Here is a 20,191-nt window from a genome sequence, read left to right on the forward strand (position 1 = left end):
GCTAGATGCAGCCCAGAGAGCCGAGCACCCTGCTGGCGGTGGGCTGTGCTAGGTGGGCGTCAGGGTGAGTGCAGGCCCCGTGGAGGCAGCATGGCAGGAGAGGTTCACAGACAGGCACACCTAATCGGCTGGCACAAAATGCATTCTCTGCACTTCTGTTTCAACTGCATGCTAAATAATTAACTTTTTTATTAAATGGAGACTTTTTTTTAAATTTATTTTTCATTAGTTTAAATCCTTGAGGGGTACAGCATCACATGGATTCTGTGTCTAATGGCCTTAGCAGGAAAGTTGCTTCAGAATTTGGTTCGAACCACGCCACTGTTTCCCTGGGCCCGAGTTACCTTTCCCCAGATTACTCTGGTTTTGTTCGGTTTGCCACCAGGAGTCACTGTGTTGTTCTTTGCTTTGTATACATCAGCACATCTCTTGCCCAAATAGAATTCAGTTTCATCTCGGGCATAAACACCTTTGATTTTAAGAAGAGCTGTGTGCTCTCTTTGGTTCCGGAGACCCCGCAGACAGCCAGCAAAAATGGCCTTGGACCACGGCCTTCCAGACATGTTTGTGTTTTAGAAGTCCTGTTCCCAGCAGACCTCCACAGGCTCCAAGATGGCGGAAAGAGCTAAATGAAGACATTTTGCCTTATCAGAGGTAGCTGTCCTTGGCAAGAAATTTACACTGAGTTTACAGAATAGTAAGGAAAACAAACAGAATAGCCGTAATGATAATCCCCACCACTCACCGAATACTCATTACGTCCTCTACAATCACCGTGAGAGGGGGGTGTTGCATAGACGAGGGAGCTGAACTGAGTCGTGTTCCCGAGGTGTCCCTGCTAGGAAACTGTAGAGGCAGGATTCAAACCCAGGTCCTTCTGATGGCAGAGCCTCCTCCTCTTTTTTTTTTTTTTTTTTTTTTGAGACAGAGTCTCACTCTGTTGCCCGGGCTAGAGTGCCGTGGCGTCAGCCTAGCTCACAGCAACCTCAAACTCCTGGGCTCAAGCAATCCTCCTGCCTCAGCCTCCCGAGTAGCTGGGACTACAGGTATGCGCCACCATGTCCGGCTAATTTTTTCTATATATTTTTAGTTGTCCAGCTAATTTCTATTTTTTTAGTATAGGTGGGGGGTGGGGAGGGGAGGAGTCTCGCTCTTGCTCAGGCTAGTGTTGAACTCCTGAGCTCAAACAATCCTCCCGCCTTGGCCACCCAGAGTGTTAGGATTACAGGCATGAACCAACGTGCCCAGCCCAGAGCCTCCCTCTTAACTGCCAAATCTCCCGATAGCATTCGACATGGAGGCAGCGGCTTCAGGGCTGGCTCGCACTGGTCAGAGGGGAGGCACAAGGAAGGGCTTTTAGCATCTGTGGGGACTGGTCAGAGAGCCAGTGGCAGTAAGGGCATCCTGAAAGAGGAAACGTGTAAAGCAGAGAGATCCGACACAGCCTGGGTGTGGCATCCTTGGGTGGAGAGAGAGAGTGGCCAGAGGTGCTGCTGGAGGGTGGGCAGAGGTCCCTGCATCCAACACCTTTTCTGCTCAGCCAGGGAACTCGGGGGTTTTAGGGAGCCTTTGAAGTTTTTAAGGACTGGCCGTGGGGTGAGGGGAGCATACTGTCATCATGTTTGTAGTCTTTTACAAAGAAAAGTTGGAGGCAGTTTGGAAAACACTCTGGAGCCTGACATGTGGGAGATGAGTTAGGAGGTCACGTGTCTCCACATTTCTAATTTTGTACCCTCTTCAGCAAAAACGTCTTTACAACATATTCTCAGCAGATGTATGATTATTCACAAATGATATACGATACAACTGTATTCACACATTGCTTGCATTGAGACATACACAAAAAGTAAACACTGAAAACATGACGTAAAGATAAATGTAAGTCTTGGAACTTGACGGAGGTGGCGGCTGCACAGCATGGTGAATGTGCACAGTGCCACTGGGTTCTGCACCTACCAATGGGGAATTTAACGTTATGTGTTTTACCTCAATAAAAAACAAACAAGTGTGAGTAGAGAGACATTCAAGTCTTCTCTTCCCACACCCCAGTGAATGGTCCAGCTGCCCGGGGTGCACACGCCCAGGAGGTGGGCCTGGCCGTGGGAATGAGGAGAGAGAAAGGATCCGCTAGGAGCATACAAGAGGTAGAATGGACAGGGCTGTTGGACGTTAGAGAGTCTTTGGGAATGAAGAATGCAGAATGCAGGAAGACGCCACATTTCTGGTTTGGACATAGGAGAAAGGAAGGTGTTCCCCTTGCCAGGGACGTGATGTGGCCAGTACTGGGATAATTTCCCAGTGGTTGGGGTAGGATTGGGTGGGGAAGTTTCTAGGTATGTCCAGAAGTGAATTCAGTCTGAGGACAAGGACGGCCCTGCCTGGATGAGGATGACAGAGGGTCAGACCTGAAGAAGCTGGACTGGTGGAGGCAAAGCAAGAGGCCAGAAGGAGGTAAAGCCAGGAGAGGGGCAGGGAACGAAGGAGCAAGCTGGGAACCAGGCAGGAGGGAATTCCCAGGCCATGTGGTAAGGGTGGGGGGCGGGATGGAGGACAGAGCAGAGTTTCATTCTGGCCAGTCGCCCCTGGGGTACCTGGAGGTGTTCCCGGAGAACAGCAGAGACCTGTGAGTATATGGACATGGGCTTGGCAAGCAGCGTCTGGAGAGTGGAAGAGGCCACCATGGAGAATATGAACCACGAGACTGAGAGTGGAGCTTGGGGAAAGGCCAAAATTAAGAAGCTGGCTGAGGAATGGAAGCCTGGCAGTGAGAGAGATCACCCGACAAAACCCAGGAGAGTGTGGAGTCTTGGGGGCTGGGGGGAAGTTCCAGAAGGAAAGAAACAGTCAACACTATAGGGGAGGCAGATAAGATAGGACTAGAAACATGTCCCTTAGCCAAGCTCCCTAGTGTCCTTAGCGAGGACAATTCCTGAGATGAGTGGGCAGAGGGAAAAGTGTGCGGCCAGAAGCCCCACTGCTGTGGGTCGACTTGGGGATGGGACCTGAGGAGGGGAAAGCCCTTCAGGCAGAGCAGCCTTGGTCCTTTGAGTGTGCGGCTAGTGCTCCTTCTCCTTTCCCAGTGTACCTTTGTCCTAGAAAGGTCTAGAAGACTTATTACAGTGCAGAGGCAGGATGAGCCTTTGGTCCTGGTCTCTTGGATGTCCAGCTTGCAGAGCTTTGGACAAGTTAAGCAGCCCATTGAAACCAGCATTCCTGATTATAACACATTTAAGGAATTCCAAAATGTTCCTGGGATTCCTCTAAGGAGCCTGCAAAGGGTTAGGGAGCAGCGGAGCAGTAGAGACTTTCCCTCGTGGCGTCCACGACCACCTTCCTCCGGTTCCTGTCAGGTGCTTCCGGGGTTCCTGCTTCCAGCCTCCTGGTAGACCACGCCCCACAGCAAGTGAGAGGAGACTGGCTGGGTGCCTGGTTTAGTCACTCGCCTCCACACTTTCACATCCTCTATCAACACCTGCACACTTGGGCTGTGACCACACGCACTCTTCCTGTTTGTACCGAAGGTGCCATTCAGAAAGCTTGCCAGTGAGAGGGAGCCCCACGCTCAGCCTCAGAAGAAAGAAGCTGAACGACATCTCTGGGAGAGAAAGACAGGAGCGTGAAGCAGAGAGGTAAGCTCCAGCGGACGGCGCCTGGGCCCTCTGAGCTGCCTTGGGTGGAAGACGGGGTAGCCCTGGCTGTGAGCCCTGCACCAGGTTGGGACTCTGAGTAGCTGGGTCCCTGCTCCTCAGGTCGGCGTCAGGGAGCATTCCCCGTCTGCCCTAGAGAGATGATCCAGCCCCTGGCGAATAGTTGGAGCGATTGAGAAGGAAGACAGGGAATATGACCAAAGCCAGTCACGTGTGTGTGTGTGTGTGTGTGTGTGTGTAGCATGTAAAGAAGACACACCAAGGTGTGAACATGCTGACATACATTTGTGATGCTGGCTGGGCCCACAGACTTTCTGAAAAGTGTATCTGAACCTCATGTAGGTCATCAGCTATACCTCCAAAAAAGAACCCATGACATGGCCACAGACTGGACCCAGAGAGTGAGCTGGTTACAGGAAGGAGAGAGTGTGGGTGGTTTAGCCTAAGGTCACCATCACTTCTGCAGAAATAACTTAGAGTGCATGACCTCCTCCCTGTTAGGGGCTAGCAGAGCTATCTGTACATTCCCTGGACAGCACATCGCGTATGTGTGTATGTATGTATGCATATATGCACAGCACATTGTGTGTGTATATATACACGCACATAACATATATATACATAAACATACATGATACAATAGAAAATAGCTTAGTGACCATATTTTTGAAACCAAAGAGAACTAATAGTATAATGAAGAGTGTTTTTCTAATATGTGATTTCCTTGCTATTCAAGTCTCACAGATATAAAAGTGAAATCACGTTTAGATATGCATTTCATAATCCCTTTTATTCAATGGGGGATAGATCCCATTAGATGAGGACTTTTCAGGTAGTCTAGCACCTGGTCTTATAGTAAGAATGGCTAAAAGCCAAATGTCCACAATAACAAAGTGGTGGTAAACTCATCCTTTGAGTGTTGATTATACAAACTAAGTAATCAATTTTTTTTAAATTATTGTCTCTGCTTATATTAAAAAAATTTGGTCCTTGGTTCAAAATTTAGGAATTATCTAACTGCAAGAGTACCTTCCTTTACTTAGAGCTATCTCATCTCATTGCTGAAGTGAGAGTATTACAGTGAAAGTCAAACAAACATTCAATATTCTTGGGGTTTTGGTTTTGTTTCTGTTGACTGCTATTCTCTTGTTGTGGGCATTACTTGCACTTAGTGTTTAGTTGTGTCATGCATACTTTAATTTACATTTAGAAAATATAAAAATACACAACTTATTAACATTAGTGTCACTAAAGTTGGTATTTAATCCCCCACTGCTAAATTTGACTGGCCTCAAAAAATAATGGAAAAAATATAGATTGCTCCTTTGCCAGACTTCAGGGTTCAAATCCCATCTCTAACACAATGGCTTTAGGGAAGTCACACATCTCTCTGATCAGAGTTGCTGCATCTGTACAATAATAGTCCCTACCTCTTAAGTAAGGATTCAATGAGATAACACATGCAAAGTGTTTATGAAAGTGCCTGGAACATTGCAAGGGCTCGATGAGTATTAGTGGCTATTATTATTATCATCATCATCATCGTCACTACAACCTTTTGTGCAATTAAGCAGTCAAACTTGGAGGGAAATTGTAGGAGGTCAGGAAAAGTGGAAATGGGAGTTGGGATGTGTAAAATGGGTTTAGGAGGAGACACTTAAGGCCAGAGCAATGGCACCATGGGCCTTACACTGCGGGGTGGGGGTAGTGAGCAGGAGGCAGGAGAAGAAGCACAAGACGCCCCTCCCTACAAGGATTGCAAGGGAAGCAGGCACTGGAACTTGGTGGGCTCGATCACACGTGCTCATTCACATCTGGTACATGCAGTGCCCCACAACCTAGGAAGGAGATACATGTAACTTTGACATCTAAACCATAGTACATAACAGTGTGTCTAGTGCCCCTCGGCTGTGAGGCCTGGTGCTCAGCATTTTACAGGCATTCTTAGATTGCATCTGGGCCATTGTGACTATGCCAGTTTTAGAGAAGAGGTTGACAGACAGCCTGAGAGTGCAGAGCTGGGAAAGGGCAGCCTTGGGGTCTATCTCCAGATCCTGCATCCTTAGCCCCCACGCATCAAGTCTAGAATATGAAGTACATGGTAATAAAGGTGACAGAGGAGGAAGCTGAGGCCCAGAGAACTTGAGAGACAAGTTCAAAGTCTCAGTGAGAGTTGAAAGCATCGTGGGGAACTGGATGCTTGTGTCCGGCATCCAGACTGTTCTACACCACTGTCCAGAGAAAGGATGCCTAGGTTGACATGTATGGAACCCCTTCCATAAACCACTTTTAACTTCTTCAGTTTCTTTATCTGTAAAGTGGATAAAATAATCTGTCCTACGTAGTTCACAGGGTTTTAAGAGAGTCCAATGAGATTACATATGTAAAATACTGTTGTATTATTTCTGAGTCACATAAGGAGAAAATGTTGAAAGCCACCTTCAGTAAAGGCAAGTTAAAAGGAAAGGAAAAGTACAACTGATGTTGGTTCTTAATGAAATGTCATTAAGTATGATTTAACTTGTTCTCTCAAATGGCTCCTTTGCACTCTCTGGTATTGATGCTTCATAATTAGTTGAACCGCTCCCATATATGGAAACTTAGTTGATTTCCAATTTTTGAATATTACAGATTAAACCACAATGACTGTTCTTCTACAGATCCTTTAGTGTAATCATCTTACCCATTCTTTTATTTTTTGCAAATCTGATAAACAAGTGGTGTTATCTCACTTTTGTTCTTATTTGCCTTTCTTTGATTATCAGTGAGTTGATTCTCAATATTTGAAAACATAGCTCTGTAAAAAACTAAAAACAATATCCCTCATCTAGTAGACAGCCAAAATACATGTTCCTTGTAAAGCAAAATGGCACCATTTTTCTCATGATTAAGATACAAGCAGGTGTTGGTATACAAATATAAACCTATTAAAACACATCTTGCACAAATATTCCTCTTTATAGCTTTTATCTGTGCTAAAAATGGGGGATTATAATGAATACAAGACAACTAGACTCTGCAATAACTAATAAACATGACAATTTGATTTATTGCTGCTCCTCTGCTATAGCCTGTTGACAGATTTTTCTTTATGGAAAAATTACCATGGTTTAAATCTCTATCATATGGCACTTAATTCAATTGACAATATGTTACCAATTAGATCCTGCTTAAACTACCATCAGCCAACAGACCAGGGGAAATGTTAAGTAGGATGACAATCAGATAACTAGTAAAATGCTTTGTGGCAGCTTTCTCAGGGCCAAGGAGCAATGCGGAGACGATGCATAATGAGGAGAGAAAGGGCAAAGAGAGCTTTTACTTTTCCCCATCCTGAAAACTGAAATTGTTTGAAGTTCTCCTAAAAGCATACAAAGAGTTTGTGTTTGAGTTGAGAGTTGTATAAGTTGCTGTTCACCACTCCCTTTCAGCCCCTCCCTCCTCTTGCCTCCTTTGATGATAAATTTGCAAACTAAAGGGCGTTCTACCCCCAAATCCTCTCCAATGTGAAGATGCAGAACTTCAACTCAGTTGTCCTGTCCCCTGTGTTTTAAGATTTCACCTTTCTCCCAAGCCCTGGATGATGACCAAGATAAGAGAGAAACTTTTTTTTTTTTTTTAATTTTTTTTTTTTATTTCATCTTATTGTTATGGGGGATACAGAATTGCAGGTTACATACGTTGCCCATGTACCGCCTTTCCTCCCAAGTCAGAGCTCCAGGCGTGTCCGTTCCCCAGGTAGCACGCATTGCACCCATCATGTAGGTATATGTCCTCCCCCCCATCCCCCCCTTCCCGAGTCAGCACCTTCAAGTGTTACCATTCCCCAAACGGTGCGCAATGCACTCATTGTGTAGGCATACCCCCATCCCCTCCCCCACCCCCCACCTCAGTCTGATATCCAATTAGTGTTGTTCCTAGATGTGTATTTAGGTGATGTTCAGGGAAACCAATTTCCTGGTGAGTACATGTGATGCTTGTTTTTCCATTCTTGGGATACTTCACTTAATATAATGGGCTCCAACTCTCTCCAGGAGAACCATAGAGATGTCGTATCTTCATTATTCCTTATAGCTGAGTAATATTCCATGGTATACATATACCACAGCTTACTAATCCAATCATGTATTGATGGGCATTTGGGTTGTTTCCACATCTTTGCGATTGTGAATTGTGCTGCTATAAACATTCGGGTACATGTGTCTTTGTTACAGAATGACCTTTTTTCCTTTGGGTATATGCCCAGTAATGGGATTGCTGGGTCAAATGGCAGGTCTACTTGAATCTGTTTAAGATACCTCCATAATGCTTTCCACAGGGGTTGCACTAGTTTGCAGTCCCACCAGCAGTGTATGAGTGTTCCTGTCTCTCCACACCCACGCCAACATGTGTTGTTTTGGGTTTTTTTGATAAAGGCCATTCTCACTGGGGTTAAGTGATATCTCATTGTGGTTTTGATTTGCATTTCTCTGATGATTAGGGATGTTGAGCATTTTTTCATATGTTTGTTAGCCATTCTTATATCTTCTTTCGAGAAGTTTCTATTCATGTCATTTGCCCACTTTTTGATAGGGTTGCTTGATTTTTTCTTGCTGATTTTCCTGAGTTCTAAATAGATTCTTGTTATCAGTCCTTTATCTCATGTGTACTTTTTTAAGCAGAATGAGCTCCCTTTTCTTACTTTCCTCTTGGAATCTGGCTGTAGCAGACAGTGCTCCTGTTGCAAAAGAGAGAAACCAAATGGGGCTGTGCTGAACAAAGAGACCATCTAGTGAGACAATACTGGGGGGTGACCCAGCTTAAAATAGAGGAACAAGCAAAGGTAAGGCCACCATGAAGCACAGGAATGAAAATGTGGCAATGGCCTGAGCCACAGAATGTGGCCGCCACTGTGACAGGCAGGCATGAACTCAATTGTTCCCACATTGCGATGTCACTATTTAAAATCCCAGAAAGAAGGGAGACAGTGATGAACCACATTTAGGTCACATGCCTGTCCCCTGGGGAAAGGTTGGATCCATCCATTTGACTTCAGGCCTACTTCCTAAAGCTACGCGGTGAGGCATCCCCCAAAGGTCAACTGCAGTGGTCATAGGAAGGGTGGGTGGTTGGTGGAGACAGCAAATGTCTCCCCACCGGTCATTGTTGGGCAGCCTCTGAGTGGAGGCCGGTTTGTTATAAATAGGCAAGATAGCCATTGGTGGTTTTGTTTGCATAGATAGACATATAAAAGGGAGAATTAGCAGACTGCCATCCCATGCTTCCTGCGTTCTCACTCTGGTCTCTTTGCTTCTACAGCTGGTAGGGGAGTATGAAGACCAAGGAATTTTCTTAAGGACCTGAGCACTTATATGGCGCTCCTCTCTAAATCATAGTACTGCATATCATTTCCTGAGCATTTTACAGACATTTTCTGAGTCCCCCAGATAGCCCTTCTGGATAGACATTATACATTCCTTTTACCTGTGGAAAATGGAGGCTCCAAGCAGTTAAGTGACCTGCCCATGTGCACACAGTTAGATGTGGGGTTCAAACCCAGTCTACCCAACTCTAAATCCTCCCCTACCAGCTGCCCTGGAGTGATCCTGAGTCCAGGCTGCATTGCGGCAGCACATGTGGTTTTATTTGAATGAAATCTCTGTCCTCCAGGACAGCACCGTGTGTGCGTGTGCGCATGTGTGCTCCAGACACACATAACCAGGAAGAATGCTGAGAGGCAAGTTAGGGGCTCAGAAGAAAAACACCCCATATGTTATAACTTTGCCTGGGCTGTCCCTGCTTCTAAATACCGTGACAATATTTTCTGAAGCAAAGATCAAAGGACATGTGGTCTGACTCATGGGTTAACAAAGGGAAAAATATTTGAAATTGGGAATATCTGGGACACACTGAGGTGTGTGGCTGCAATCATTCCCACAGCACCTGGAAATCATGAAGTTCTTTGGGAAACACCGTGAAATACTGACATATTAAATTCCATCCTCCAAACTAGGAATGATTTTACTAGCAGAATTAGGACAGCCTTATGGACATCGGTTCCATACCTGTGAGACCCCCCCATGCCCATGAAAATAACAAAGGTATCAAAATATGTTTGCATCGCTTGTAAAATCATTGGAAATAATAAGAGAATTTTTGTATATAAAGATTTCTTACCACAAAAATAGCCAATAAGAAAATACAATGGAAAAAAGGGATATAACTCACAAAAGGCACCAAAATTTAAATACCTGGAAAAGAATTTAAGAGGAAACACACAAGACCTATATGAAAAAAAAATCTACAAAATCTACTTGGGGAAATAAAACATATGAATGGAAACATGTACCATGGGGAAGACTCAACATCCCAACTCTCACCAAACTAACTTATACATAAGAAAATTCAATTCCAATTCCAATGCATTTGAGGAAGGAGAGGACTTGATAAAATGCCAATCTAAAATTCCAAATTAATTTTAGATGAGAACAACCAGGATAGTTTTGAAAAGGGAAGCAAAGAGGAGGTATGGTGCTTGCCTTGTCAAGTTTGAAAGCTTCAGTGGTCACATAGTTCCAAATGGATAAACAGATCAATGGGGAGAAGAGAAAGTGCGAAAGCACACACTCAAACATGTGCAAATTTAGCATACGAGAAAAGCCCCTTTTCGAATCAGTCATTTCAAGCATGAGGAAAGTAAAATCAAGAGTGGTCAACTTTCATTTGCCTTGATGCTTCAGCCGATTTGACTGAGTTATTCACTCTTTCCTCCTTGCAACACCTTCCTGCTCTGCCTCCGGACCATCCTCCTACTTCTCTTCCCATCTCACTGGCTGCTCCTTCTCAGTCTCATCTTTGAGTTCCTTCGCCAACTCTTCCACATCTCCAGGCAGTGCAGTGCCACGGTGCTCCACCCGCTCTGCTGCCTACATACACACCCCCGGTGATCTGGTCCAGTATAACCACTGAGACACCAGTGATGCCCTAACTCACATCTCCTGATTTCCTGTCTGGCTACAGACCCAGCTTTCCTGCAACACGCAGTCCCTCCTCCTGGGTGTACATTCAGCCTCGCGACGTAACCTTCCCAAACAGCCTTACTCATTTCTCTAACTCCAGCTCTGCTCCTCTGGCAGTTTCCTCACATCGCCACAAAGCCCCTCATTCTTCCAGCGTCAGCCCACACCTTGGAGCCATCCTTCACTTCTTTCTTTCACAGCCCACGGCTAGTCCATCAGCAAGTCCATCCAGAATTGAAGCGCTTCTCAACACTTCCGCCCCTACCCCCTGGCCCGAGACCCTGTGGTCTCTGGCCTGCTCCCCAAACTGGTCTCCTTTCCACACTCCCTCCTGCACTCTGTTCTCGGCACAGACCCAGAGGAATTCTTGAAACACTGAAGTCAAAATATATTTTTGCTCAAAACCCTCTAATGGCTTCTTACCTTACTGTTCTTTTTGTCTATTGCGACATAACCAACTGCCTCCAAACATGATGGCTTAAAATAACTTTTTAATTTTGCTCAAGCTATGGTGGGGCAGGAACCTGGACAATGTGGTTGTGGCTGGGCTGGCTGGGCATGAGGATCCCCTTTCCCTCACATGTTCAGTGCCGTGTGTGTGTGGCTCCTTGGCCTCTCTCTCTCTTCATGTGGCATCTCATCCCCCAGGGCTCTCCCTATGGTGTGGGTCCCTCACAGAATGGCCATCGCATGCGTTAAATTTGCACTTTTCCCATTGTCACTGGCTTCCAGGGGGCAGGAAGCAGAAGCTGCCACACCAGTTAAGGGCTGCTCCCCAAACTGGCACGGCCTCCTTCCTGCCATTTTCTGTGGGCCAGAGCAGTCACCAGGCCTGCCCACACTCAAAGAGGTTGAGAGAGAGAGAGAGAGTCTACATCCTGCAATGTCACCCCCATGGCAATGTCACATCGCAGAAGAGCACATGGTACATTGCTGTGGTGGCTGTCTTTGGTAAATGCAATCTGCTACACTTAATCCGATGCAAAATCCAAGGCCCTCACCATGACCTATCAGGGTCTACACTATTGACTCCTGCCACCTCTCTGACCTCTTCTAGTACTCTCTTTTCTAATTTGTGGTTCTGCTGCAGCAGAGTGGACTCGTCACCATTTCTTGAACACTACCTACCACCTGATGGCCTTGCGCCTGCTGCTCCCTCTGCTTGGAGCTCTTCCCCAGATGCATGGGACACCTCTCACCTCTTCAGATCTTTGCCTAATGCCACCATATCCCTGACCACCCTGTATAAAATAAGCATCCCAGCCCCTCCCTGTCCACTGCATTTAGCACCATCTAACATATATTTAGTTGCTGTTATCCGCTGTTCCCATTGGAATGTAAGTTCCCTGCTATATCCCAAGGACCTAGGACAATGCCTGCTCATAGTAGGTTCTAGATAAACTATTTGTTAAATAAATGAATGATTGGATGAATAATTTTTCAGTAAATGATAATCAGACACTGTCTAACTGTTATGGGTGGCAGAGAGGAGAGTAAAACTAGAGGCATACCTAATACATTAAACCAAAATAAATTCTAGAAGGTTCTTAATGTAATATAATAAAGCTTGAAAATTACTAGGGAAAATTCAGGTGAATATTAAATGATCTTGGGGTGAGGAATGTTCTTTTAAGCTTGATACTAAATAAACAAAGTATAAATGAAAATAAGGATAGATTTGACTTTGTCAAAAATACCATAAAACAATAAAAAGATTAACAGCAAACCTGGAAAAATAATTCAATATGTAATGAGAGCTTACTATGCTTAATATATAAAGAGCTCTGTCAAATAAATTCAGGAAAAAATACAAATGCCTAATAAGCATTTGGGAAGAAAAATTTTACTTCTCTAGTAAGCCAAAGCTACACCACTGAACTACTGTAATATTGACAGATTTTAATGCTGATATTAGTGTTGAAAATGCATATTTTTATACAGTACTTGTATGAATGCAAGTTGGTGCAAACTTTCCTATGGGAAGTCCCCTCTAGCCAACAGAAGCCTTAAAAACTAGAAATTTTTCCTAGTGAATGTATGTGCAAGGATATTCATTTTATCATATGTGTTTGATATGTGTTCTATTATAGCAAAAACTTGGAAATAAGCTAAATTTCCAAAGATAGAGAGTGGCTTGGGTAAATTGTAGTACATTGCTCCTATAAAATACTATAAAGTCATGTAAAATCTTGATGTAGATCTCTTTTGAAATGTGAAGATGATTGCTTTATGTTGTTAAGTGAAAAAAAAAAAAAAAAGCTGGTTAAAAAGTAGTATGTAGAGCCAGATGTGGCAGGGCACCTGTAGTGCCAGCTACACAGGAAGCTCAGGCAGGAGGATAAGTTTGAGTCCAGAAGTTCAAGGCTGCAGTGCGCTATACTTGTGCTTGTGAATAGCCACTGCACTCCAGTCTGGGCAACATAGCAAGACCCTGTCTGTAAAAGAAAAAAAATGTAATACGTATAGTATGACTGCCTTCTGGTTAAAAAAAAAAAAAAAAAAGCCCCCCAAACAAAAAATAAACATACATACTAGATATACATCCAAATGTTGAGGAGGATATCTCCAATGCTGGAATTGTGTATGAGTGCAGTTTTTTATTCGTTTTTGCTTCTTTTATTTTAAAAGACTGCATTGCAGCAAACCCATGGCAAAACAACACACATTGGATACCTGAGAAAATCCCACCCATTAACCTAATTTCTTCTTTCAAATATGAAAAGACCAGTATCATTCAATTTTTTAAAAATTTTAATAATATATTTTATTTAATCCAAAACAAGGAAAAAGATCATTTCATTGTGTAATCAATATACAAACATGAAATAAGATATTTTATGTTCTTTTTTTAGTACTAAGTCTTCCAATTGGACTGACCATATTTCAAATGCTCAGCAGTCACACATGGGTAGCAGCTACCCTATCAGACAGCGAGGGTCTAGTTTTCATTTGGCGTTTAGTATATACTGCCTTGATACCTAATTTTAAACTAAAGCTGAAGATGGAGAGGAGGAGAGATATTGTATATTGTCTCCTTTTTTAGTAACTTCTCTAAATTTCCTTAGTCCTTTTCTTCTCTCTCTTCACTAAGTCATTATATCTCATTGATCTTTCTCTTTGATTAAGCAGAAAAAAAGATTAAGCTACATTTGTTGTCTTTTTAGTAATGTTGACTGTTTTGTTGCTTCTAGAGTTGGACTATTTTCTGTTTTATTTTATTTATTTATTTTTTGAAAATTATTTTTTAATTGGCAAATCAACATTGCCTATATTGATGGTACACAGCATGATTTTTTGATATATACATACATTGTAGAATGGCTAAATCAAGTTAATTAACATGTGTATTACCTCATGTACTTAACATTTTTTTGTGGTGAGCCCATTTAAAATCTACTCTCTTAGCAATGTTCAAGTATGCAATACATTGTTATTAACTGCAGTCACCATGCTGTGCAACGGGACTTACTCCTCCTTTCTAACTGCAGTGTGACACTCAGTTTTAACAGCAGAACCCTAAGTGCAACCTGTAGACTTAGATCGGGAACCAGTTCTCCAAGACACAAAACTAGAAATGTTCTGCTAAAGAGGTTGGGCATGTGGTAAGGTGGTCCTCCCTTAGAGCAGGTGGAGCCTGCTCTGTCTCATCCCGGCTCCTTCATTCACTGGCTGGGTGGTGGTGGGCAAGCTACCCTGTCCTATAACACGGGATGATGGTGTGCAGATTTAAGGAGCAAAGATAAGATAAGAACCTTTCTCAGAACAGTGTCTGGCATATAGTAGGTGCTCAATAAACATTCGCTTTTCATATTACTACTATCTTCTAATGCCATGCGTGACACATAGATGGAACTTGGAAAATGTTTATCCATTCTTTCACTCATTCATTCGTTCATTCCCTGGGGTGTGCATGTTACACTACTCTGGGGGCAGCGCTCTGCTTTCTTTCACCATTTGACTCATAAATACAATGAAAAGAGGGTGCTGCAGGAGCTCCTTAATTCTTGAGAAAACTATTTTAAAGGGCAGCCACTCCCAGGAAAACTACACTCACGTCATATCAATAATACTAACCTGAAAATCATACTCATTCAAGTAGCTTAAGGGCTGAGAAAGCACCGTGGACAAACTGAACCAACACTTCCTCAGTTTGGTCAAAAAAATAATAAAGTATGTCCAGGATGTGAGTTTCCCAGGATCGGTAAGCTGCCCTGTTCTTAAAGAGTGGCTGGAATGCTGAGTGGATCTTTCCATGTTTTAAGCAGGGTGTTTATAATCTGGGGCTGGAGAAACGTGGAGCTGAAAATATTGTTATGGAGTTTCTGACCATTAATTTTATGAGTCTATTATTCAATCTTTATTGTTGTCTGGCCTGCAATTATGTTTTTGTACTTTAGGAGATGCTTGACAATCTTTGTTTAGAAATAAAGAGTGAGTAGTTAACCTCTGGACTGGCAAATGCCCTCTGTCACCTCCGCTGAGAGTTTTGTGCCCTTGCTTCCGTGGATTTATCCTGGGGGGTGGCACATGCTCAAGGAAGTTGCAATGGCAGTGATCTCATCACCCCACACCACCAGGTCAGATGATTTTGTTCACAAACCTCTTACAAGAACTCCAGGAAACTTTGTGCACCGAGAATTCCTAGAAAGCAATATGTGAAACTGCCCCTTTGGTGCCCAGGGGCTTTTATGTCTTGGGCAATATACATACTGTACTATGCACTGTCATAAGCTTTGTGCAGGCAATGATCTGTCCGTGGGCAGACAGCTGAGGGTGTGAGTGGGGACTAAAATTCAGCCCATACTCCATTAGCTCAGAGAAAGGGACACCTTTTTTCTAATTCTCACAAAGGTATCAGCATCTCACCAAGCCCTATGCCCATGGGATGCACCCAGCCATGTGGGTGTCTCTTTCTTTTGTGCACAGGACAGGCCCAGGTGAGGGGAATGTCTGGCAGAAATCTGGGGTGCAGAAAGGTGAGCTGGCATGGAGCCTTACCCACAGAGCATTCTTGGGCACATCTGTTTTAGAGAGGATGACATCTTTGAGCTGAGAACCTAGCCCTAGATTCCTTCATATTGACTGTAATGGTGAACTTCTAGAAATTTCTAGAAACTTCATGCACCCTACCTGAGTTTGGAGACTATGATCTTGATCATTTCGCTTTACATGCCACATGCTCTCAACTGACAGGGAGCTACTGAAAGTGTGGCACATGCAGTATGCCTACCTAAGAGGAGTCCCACTAGTGGCACTGGGCCGTGGCACGCCTCCTTTTCATGCACAGTACAAGTCGTATAAGGCAGAATTACAGAAAGGCCAAGTGTCAAGGCTTTGATGAGTGTTAGACCTGGACTCAAATCCTAGCTGTGCCTCCTAGTATAAAATAATATTAATCATCACTCATTGAGCGCTTCTTGCGTGCCAGGCACTAGAAGCTATGTGGCCATGAGCAAATTACTTCTCTCTCTGAGTCTCAATTTACTCCTCAGTTAAAATAGTGACAATAATGGATCTCCCATTTGGGTTGTTGTGAGGATTTAATGAAGCTGTATGCAATGCATTTAGAGTGCCTGGAATAGACTGGGCACTCAGTAAAAATTAGCTATTTTGATTATTTAGATACTGGACCTGCATCAACTTTAACATGCCAATTACTTGGAGAACAAGAAAATTACACGTATTGGGAAGAGGGTTAATTCCTCAGACTGGTGGAGCATTTGTGAATCACAATAGTAATTTTCTAAATGGCTCTGGGTAACCTGGAAAACAGCACTCATGGAACACAGGCCTCGTTGGTTTCCTGGAGACTAAATTGCCCACTGGAATGGCCTGACCATTACTTGCTCATAATGTAGTCTTTTTTTTTAATTTAAAAATACTTTATTGCTAAAAAATGCTAACAATCATCCAATCCTTCAGCAAGTTGCAATCTTTTTGCTGGTGGAGGGTCTTGCCTTGATATCGTCGGCTGCTGACTGATCAGGGTCATGGTTGCTGAAGACTGGGGTGGCTGTGGCTGTGAAAATTTCTCCCCCCCTCATTTATAATTTATTTGATAAACAATTATTTATTCAACCCCCATCTTGCATCAAGTAATATGATAGTTGCCAATGCAGAGTACTGAAAAACATGGATATAGTGTGGCATTAAATAATTTTGTACTTTATAAAAGTCAGTTGCCTTTAGATATATCTAAATCAATTGTCTCAATCAATTAACATTTTTTAAGAAATAAAAAAGAATACAGAACAGTGGAACTATTTCTAAATTTTTTAAAAGATAAAATTGATCAGGTAAAGTTAGCATTGTAATAGTTGAAAACCAAAGTATAATGGTTGATTCTTTTTTCAATTTCAAAATATTAAAGGGATACAAATGTTTTTGTTACATAGGTACCTTGCTTAAGTTTGGGATTTTAGTGTGCTCGTCACCAGAACAGTGTTCATTGTGCCCAATAGGTAAGTTTTTATCCCTCACCCCACTCCTACCTTCCTCCCTTCTTGGATTCCAATGTCCTTTATATCTCTTTGTGCCCATCATTTAGCTTCCAATTATTGGTGAGAACATGTGGTGTTTGCTTTTCCATTCCTGAGATATTTCACTTAGGATAATGGTCTCCAGTTCCATCCAAGTTCCTGCAAAAGACATTATTTCATTCCCTTTTATGACTGAGTAGTAATCCATGGTGCACATATATATATATATATATATATATATATGTATCTCATTTTCTTTATCCACTCATGAATTGATGAGGACTGAGGTTGATTCCACATCTTAGCAATTGTGAATTGTGCTGTGATAAACATTCGGGTGCAGATGCCTTTTTGATAAAATTGCTTCTTTTCTTTTGGGTAGATATCTGGTAGTGAGATTGCTGAATGGAATGGTAGTTCTACATTTATTTCTTTAAAGATTATCCATACTGTTTTTCATAGAGGTTGTACTAATTTGCAGTCCCACCAACAGTGTATAAATATTCCGTTCTCTCTGCATTCATGCCAGCATCTATTGTTTTTTGACTTTTTAATAATGGCCCTTCTGACAGGGGTACGGTTGTAGCTCATTGTAGTTTTAATTTGCATTTCCCTGATGATTAGCGATGTTGAACATTTTTTCATATTTTTTTTGACCATTTGTCTATCTTCTTTTGAAAAAAAAATCTGTTCACTTTGGACTGTTTTATATATGTATATGAGTATATACGTGTGTGTGTGTGTGTGTATATATATATATATATATATATACACAACATTTAGTTATAGCACACTTGCTAGGAAAACTACTAGACTGATGTTTTTACCTAAATAGCCAATCTTTTTTGTCTTGAATAAAGTGTCACATATATGATTTAGATTTCATTATCAGCTGATTGTTTACGTCAGGAAGCATCAATCCAGAGTAATTGGCAAGTGGGTACAACATTCAAATGATATAATGATATTCCTGCTACATTCTTCTATGATTCTGGGGGGAAAAATCATTAGGGATTTTTGTTTCAGAATCTCATCAAAATAGATTCTTTGGTCTAAGTGGTTGCTGCTACTAAGTTAGTCAATGTTGACAATGTAAATGAAATCAGGGAGACCGAGAAGATGGCCAGCCCTATTAGCTATGGACCTGTATTCTGTCCTGCGACAGATGGACTTGAGTCGCCTGACCACTGGCCCTGATCTCTGACCCCACTCCCTCCCTCTGTTCTCGAGAAATGTGTCCATATGAAGGATATACAAATTAAATATCTCAGGGTTGAGACCTTAGGGGTCATCTATTCTAACCACACTCCTTTCCCAGCACACTTTGGTAAGTAGGCATCAATTCTGTTTAACTACTTCTGGCAACAGAAACCTGTCTGCCTTTCGATAGAGCCATTCCTTTTCCAAAGAGCTCAAATTACTTGAAAGTCCTTTGTTTCAACTGATATCAGCTTCTTTGTATAATAATTTTCACCCTCGTGTCCCGTTTTGCTTTCTGGTATCACGGTGTATAAATCTAAGACTATGAGATTGACATGGGCACTCAGGTCATAACTCTCTGTATTCAAAACCTCCTCTGGGCCAAATAACAGTAACCGACATTTATTAATCTCCAGTGGCATGGGTTTGAAGAGGCAGACTCTGGAAAAGTCATTGCTTGAACTCTGAAATTAACCTTCCTCGAGTGGGTCACTCTGGTCTTCCATAACCAACCACAAAAAACATCAGACGCCTCTAGAGAGTTTTTCCCATGAGGATGGGCTAGGGGAAGGAGAGAGAAAGAGAGAGAACTAGGGCCAGTATTATCCATACCTGTTACAAAGGAGCCCCCTGCTCAGAAGAGGAGCTAGCAAGACAGGGTCGAAGATCTACCTGCCCCGTGAATAATTGTTTCTTGACTAATGCTGACTCCTACAGGAGATACACACCATCCTGAGAGTTCTCCTCGCCTCTGCATAACTAACTCATCAGTCTCTGGTGGGGAGCCAGAGCCTCCTGGGGGCTACTCTTCTCAGATCTTGCTTATTCAGCTTTCAGAGCATTTGTGCAGTAGTGGCGCTGAGGGGTGGTTGATGCTCAGAGGTCAGGCAAAACAGAACCCGGCTCTGACAGCAAGCAGCCTCGTGACCCTGGGCAAATGTCCCCAACCTTTCCGAACCTTATGTTCCTTACCATATCAAAGAAGAATAACCCCCACCCTCACCCATGTGACAGTGTGACAATGAGGGCCAGTGGAAGTGTCAGAGTCAGGGAGAAAGGACTGAACATTCCAATTAAAATGTGACAAACGTGGTCAGTAATCCTGGATTTTCTAAACGGCTGAGTCATGGACACTAAACATCTGGGGGAACATCGTTCACTTTTTCTCTGACTGGATAAATGGGGATGGCTGGTTTACCTGCTGGAGATGACAGGCTGATACCTGTAGGAGTGCCACCAACCGGGCCTGCCAACACTATTCCTATAACCTCACAGAGCAGCCCAACAGCTCATTGAAGCAAATTTATATGCATCAGCACTGTTTTCATCTTAGACTTTAAACAACTTTAATTAATAATACCCTGCTTTCCCAGTGTGTCAACACAACTCCACCTTTTCATTTTGAAAGAACTTAAATAAATACAGAAATAAAATATTCAATTATTGGAAACAGAAATGAGAGAATATAATTGATTTGAGAGGCTTTTGCTACAAAAATTCCCCAGGGCTGCCAACTACATTTTATCAAAAAAAATATCACACACTTATATTTCTACATTTCTTATGTAATAATTTTGGGTTTCTCAGGGGGGAAATAGTAATATTGAAAGAAAAATAATTATGACAAGTATTAAAGATCAGAGAGCTGGATTCCCCTGGTGTGCAACCAACATCCTGGGAGTAAGTTAAGTGCCTTAGAAAGCGACATGAACTCTTGTCATTGAGTAAATTACTGCTTCAATGCACTAACAAGGACCCTAGTGGATTGGAAGAGTTAATTCAGCTTCCCAGAGCACCGAGCCTAATCCCCATGCAGCATTTGTGCTCTGTGAGAATCTGGATCTGTGTTCATCCACATCTATTTCTG

At 42.9% G+C, this 20,191-nt stretch overlaps 1 protein-coding gene and 1 pseudogene across 1 annotated transcript in view; one reads left to right on the forward strand and one right to left on the reverse strand.

Moving 5' to 3' along the window:
- Positions 1–230: 230 nt before the first annotated feature.
- LOC138400273 (large ribosomal subunit protein eL33 pseudogene) lies at positions 231–563 on the reverse strand (annotated as a pseudogene).
- A 2,074-nt stretch (positions 564–2,637) lies between these two features.
- The window catches only part of AFF3 (ALF transcription elongation factor 3), a 545,753-nt gene continuing 528,199 nt past the window's right edge, over positions 2,638–20,191 (forward strand). Inside the window, exons 1-2 of the mRNA XM_069493856.1 lie at positions 2,638–2,764; positions 3,351–3,403. Of these exons, the coding sequence (XP_069349957.1) occupies positions 2,638–2,764; positions 3,351–3,403 (180 nt within the window). The remainder of the gene's footprint in view (positions 2,765–3,350; positions 3,404–20,191) is intronic.

Source organism: Eulemur rufifrons, chromosome 19 (genome assembly GCF_041146395.1).
Source record: "Eulemur rufifrons isolate Redbay chromosome 19, OSU_ERuf_1, whole genome shotgun sequence".
Lineage (NCBI taxonomy): Eukaryota > Metazoa > Chordata > Mammalia > Primates > Lemuridae > Eulemur > Eulemur rufifrons.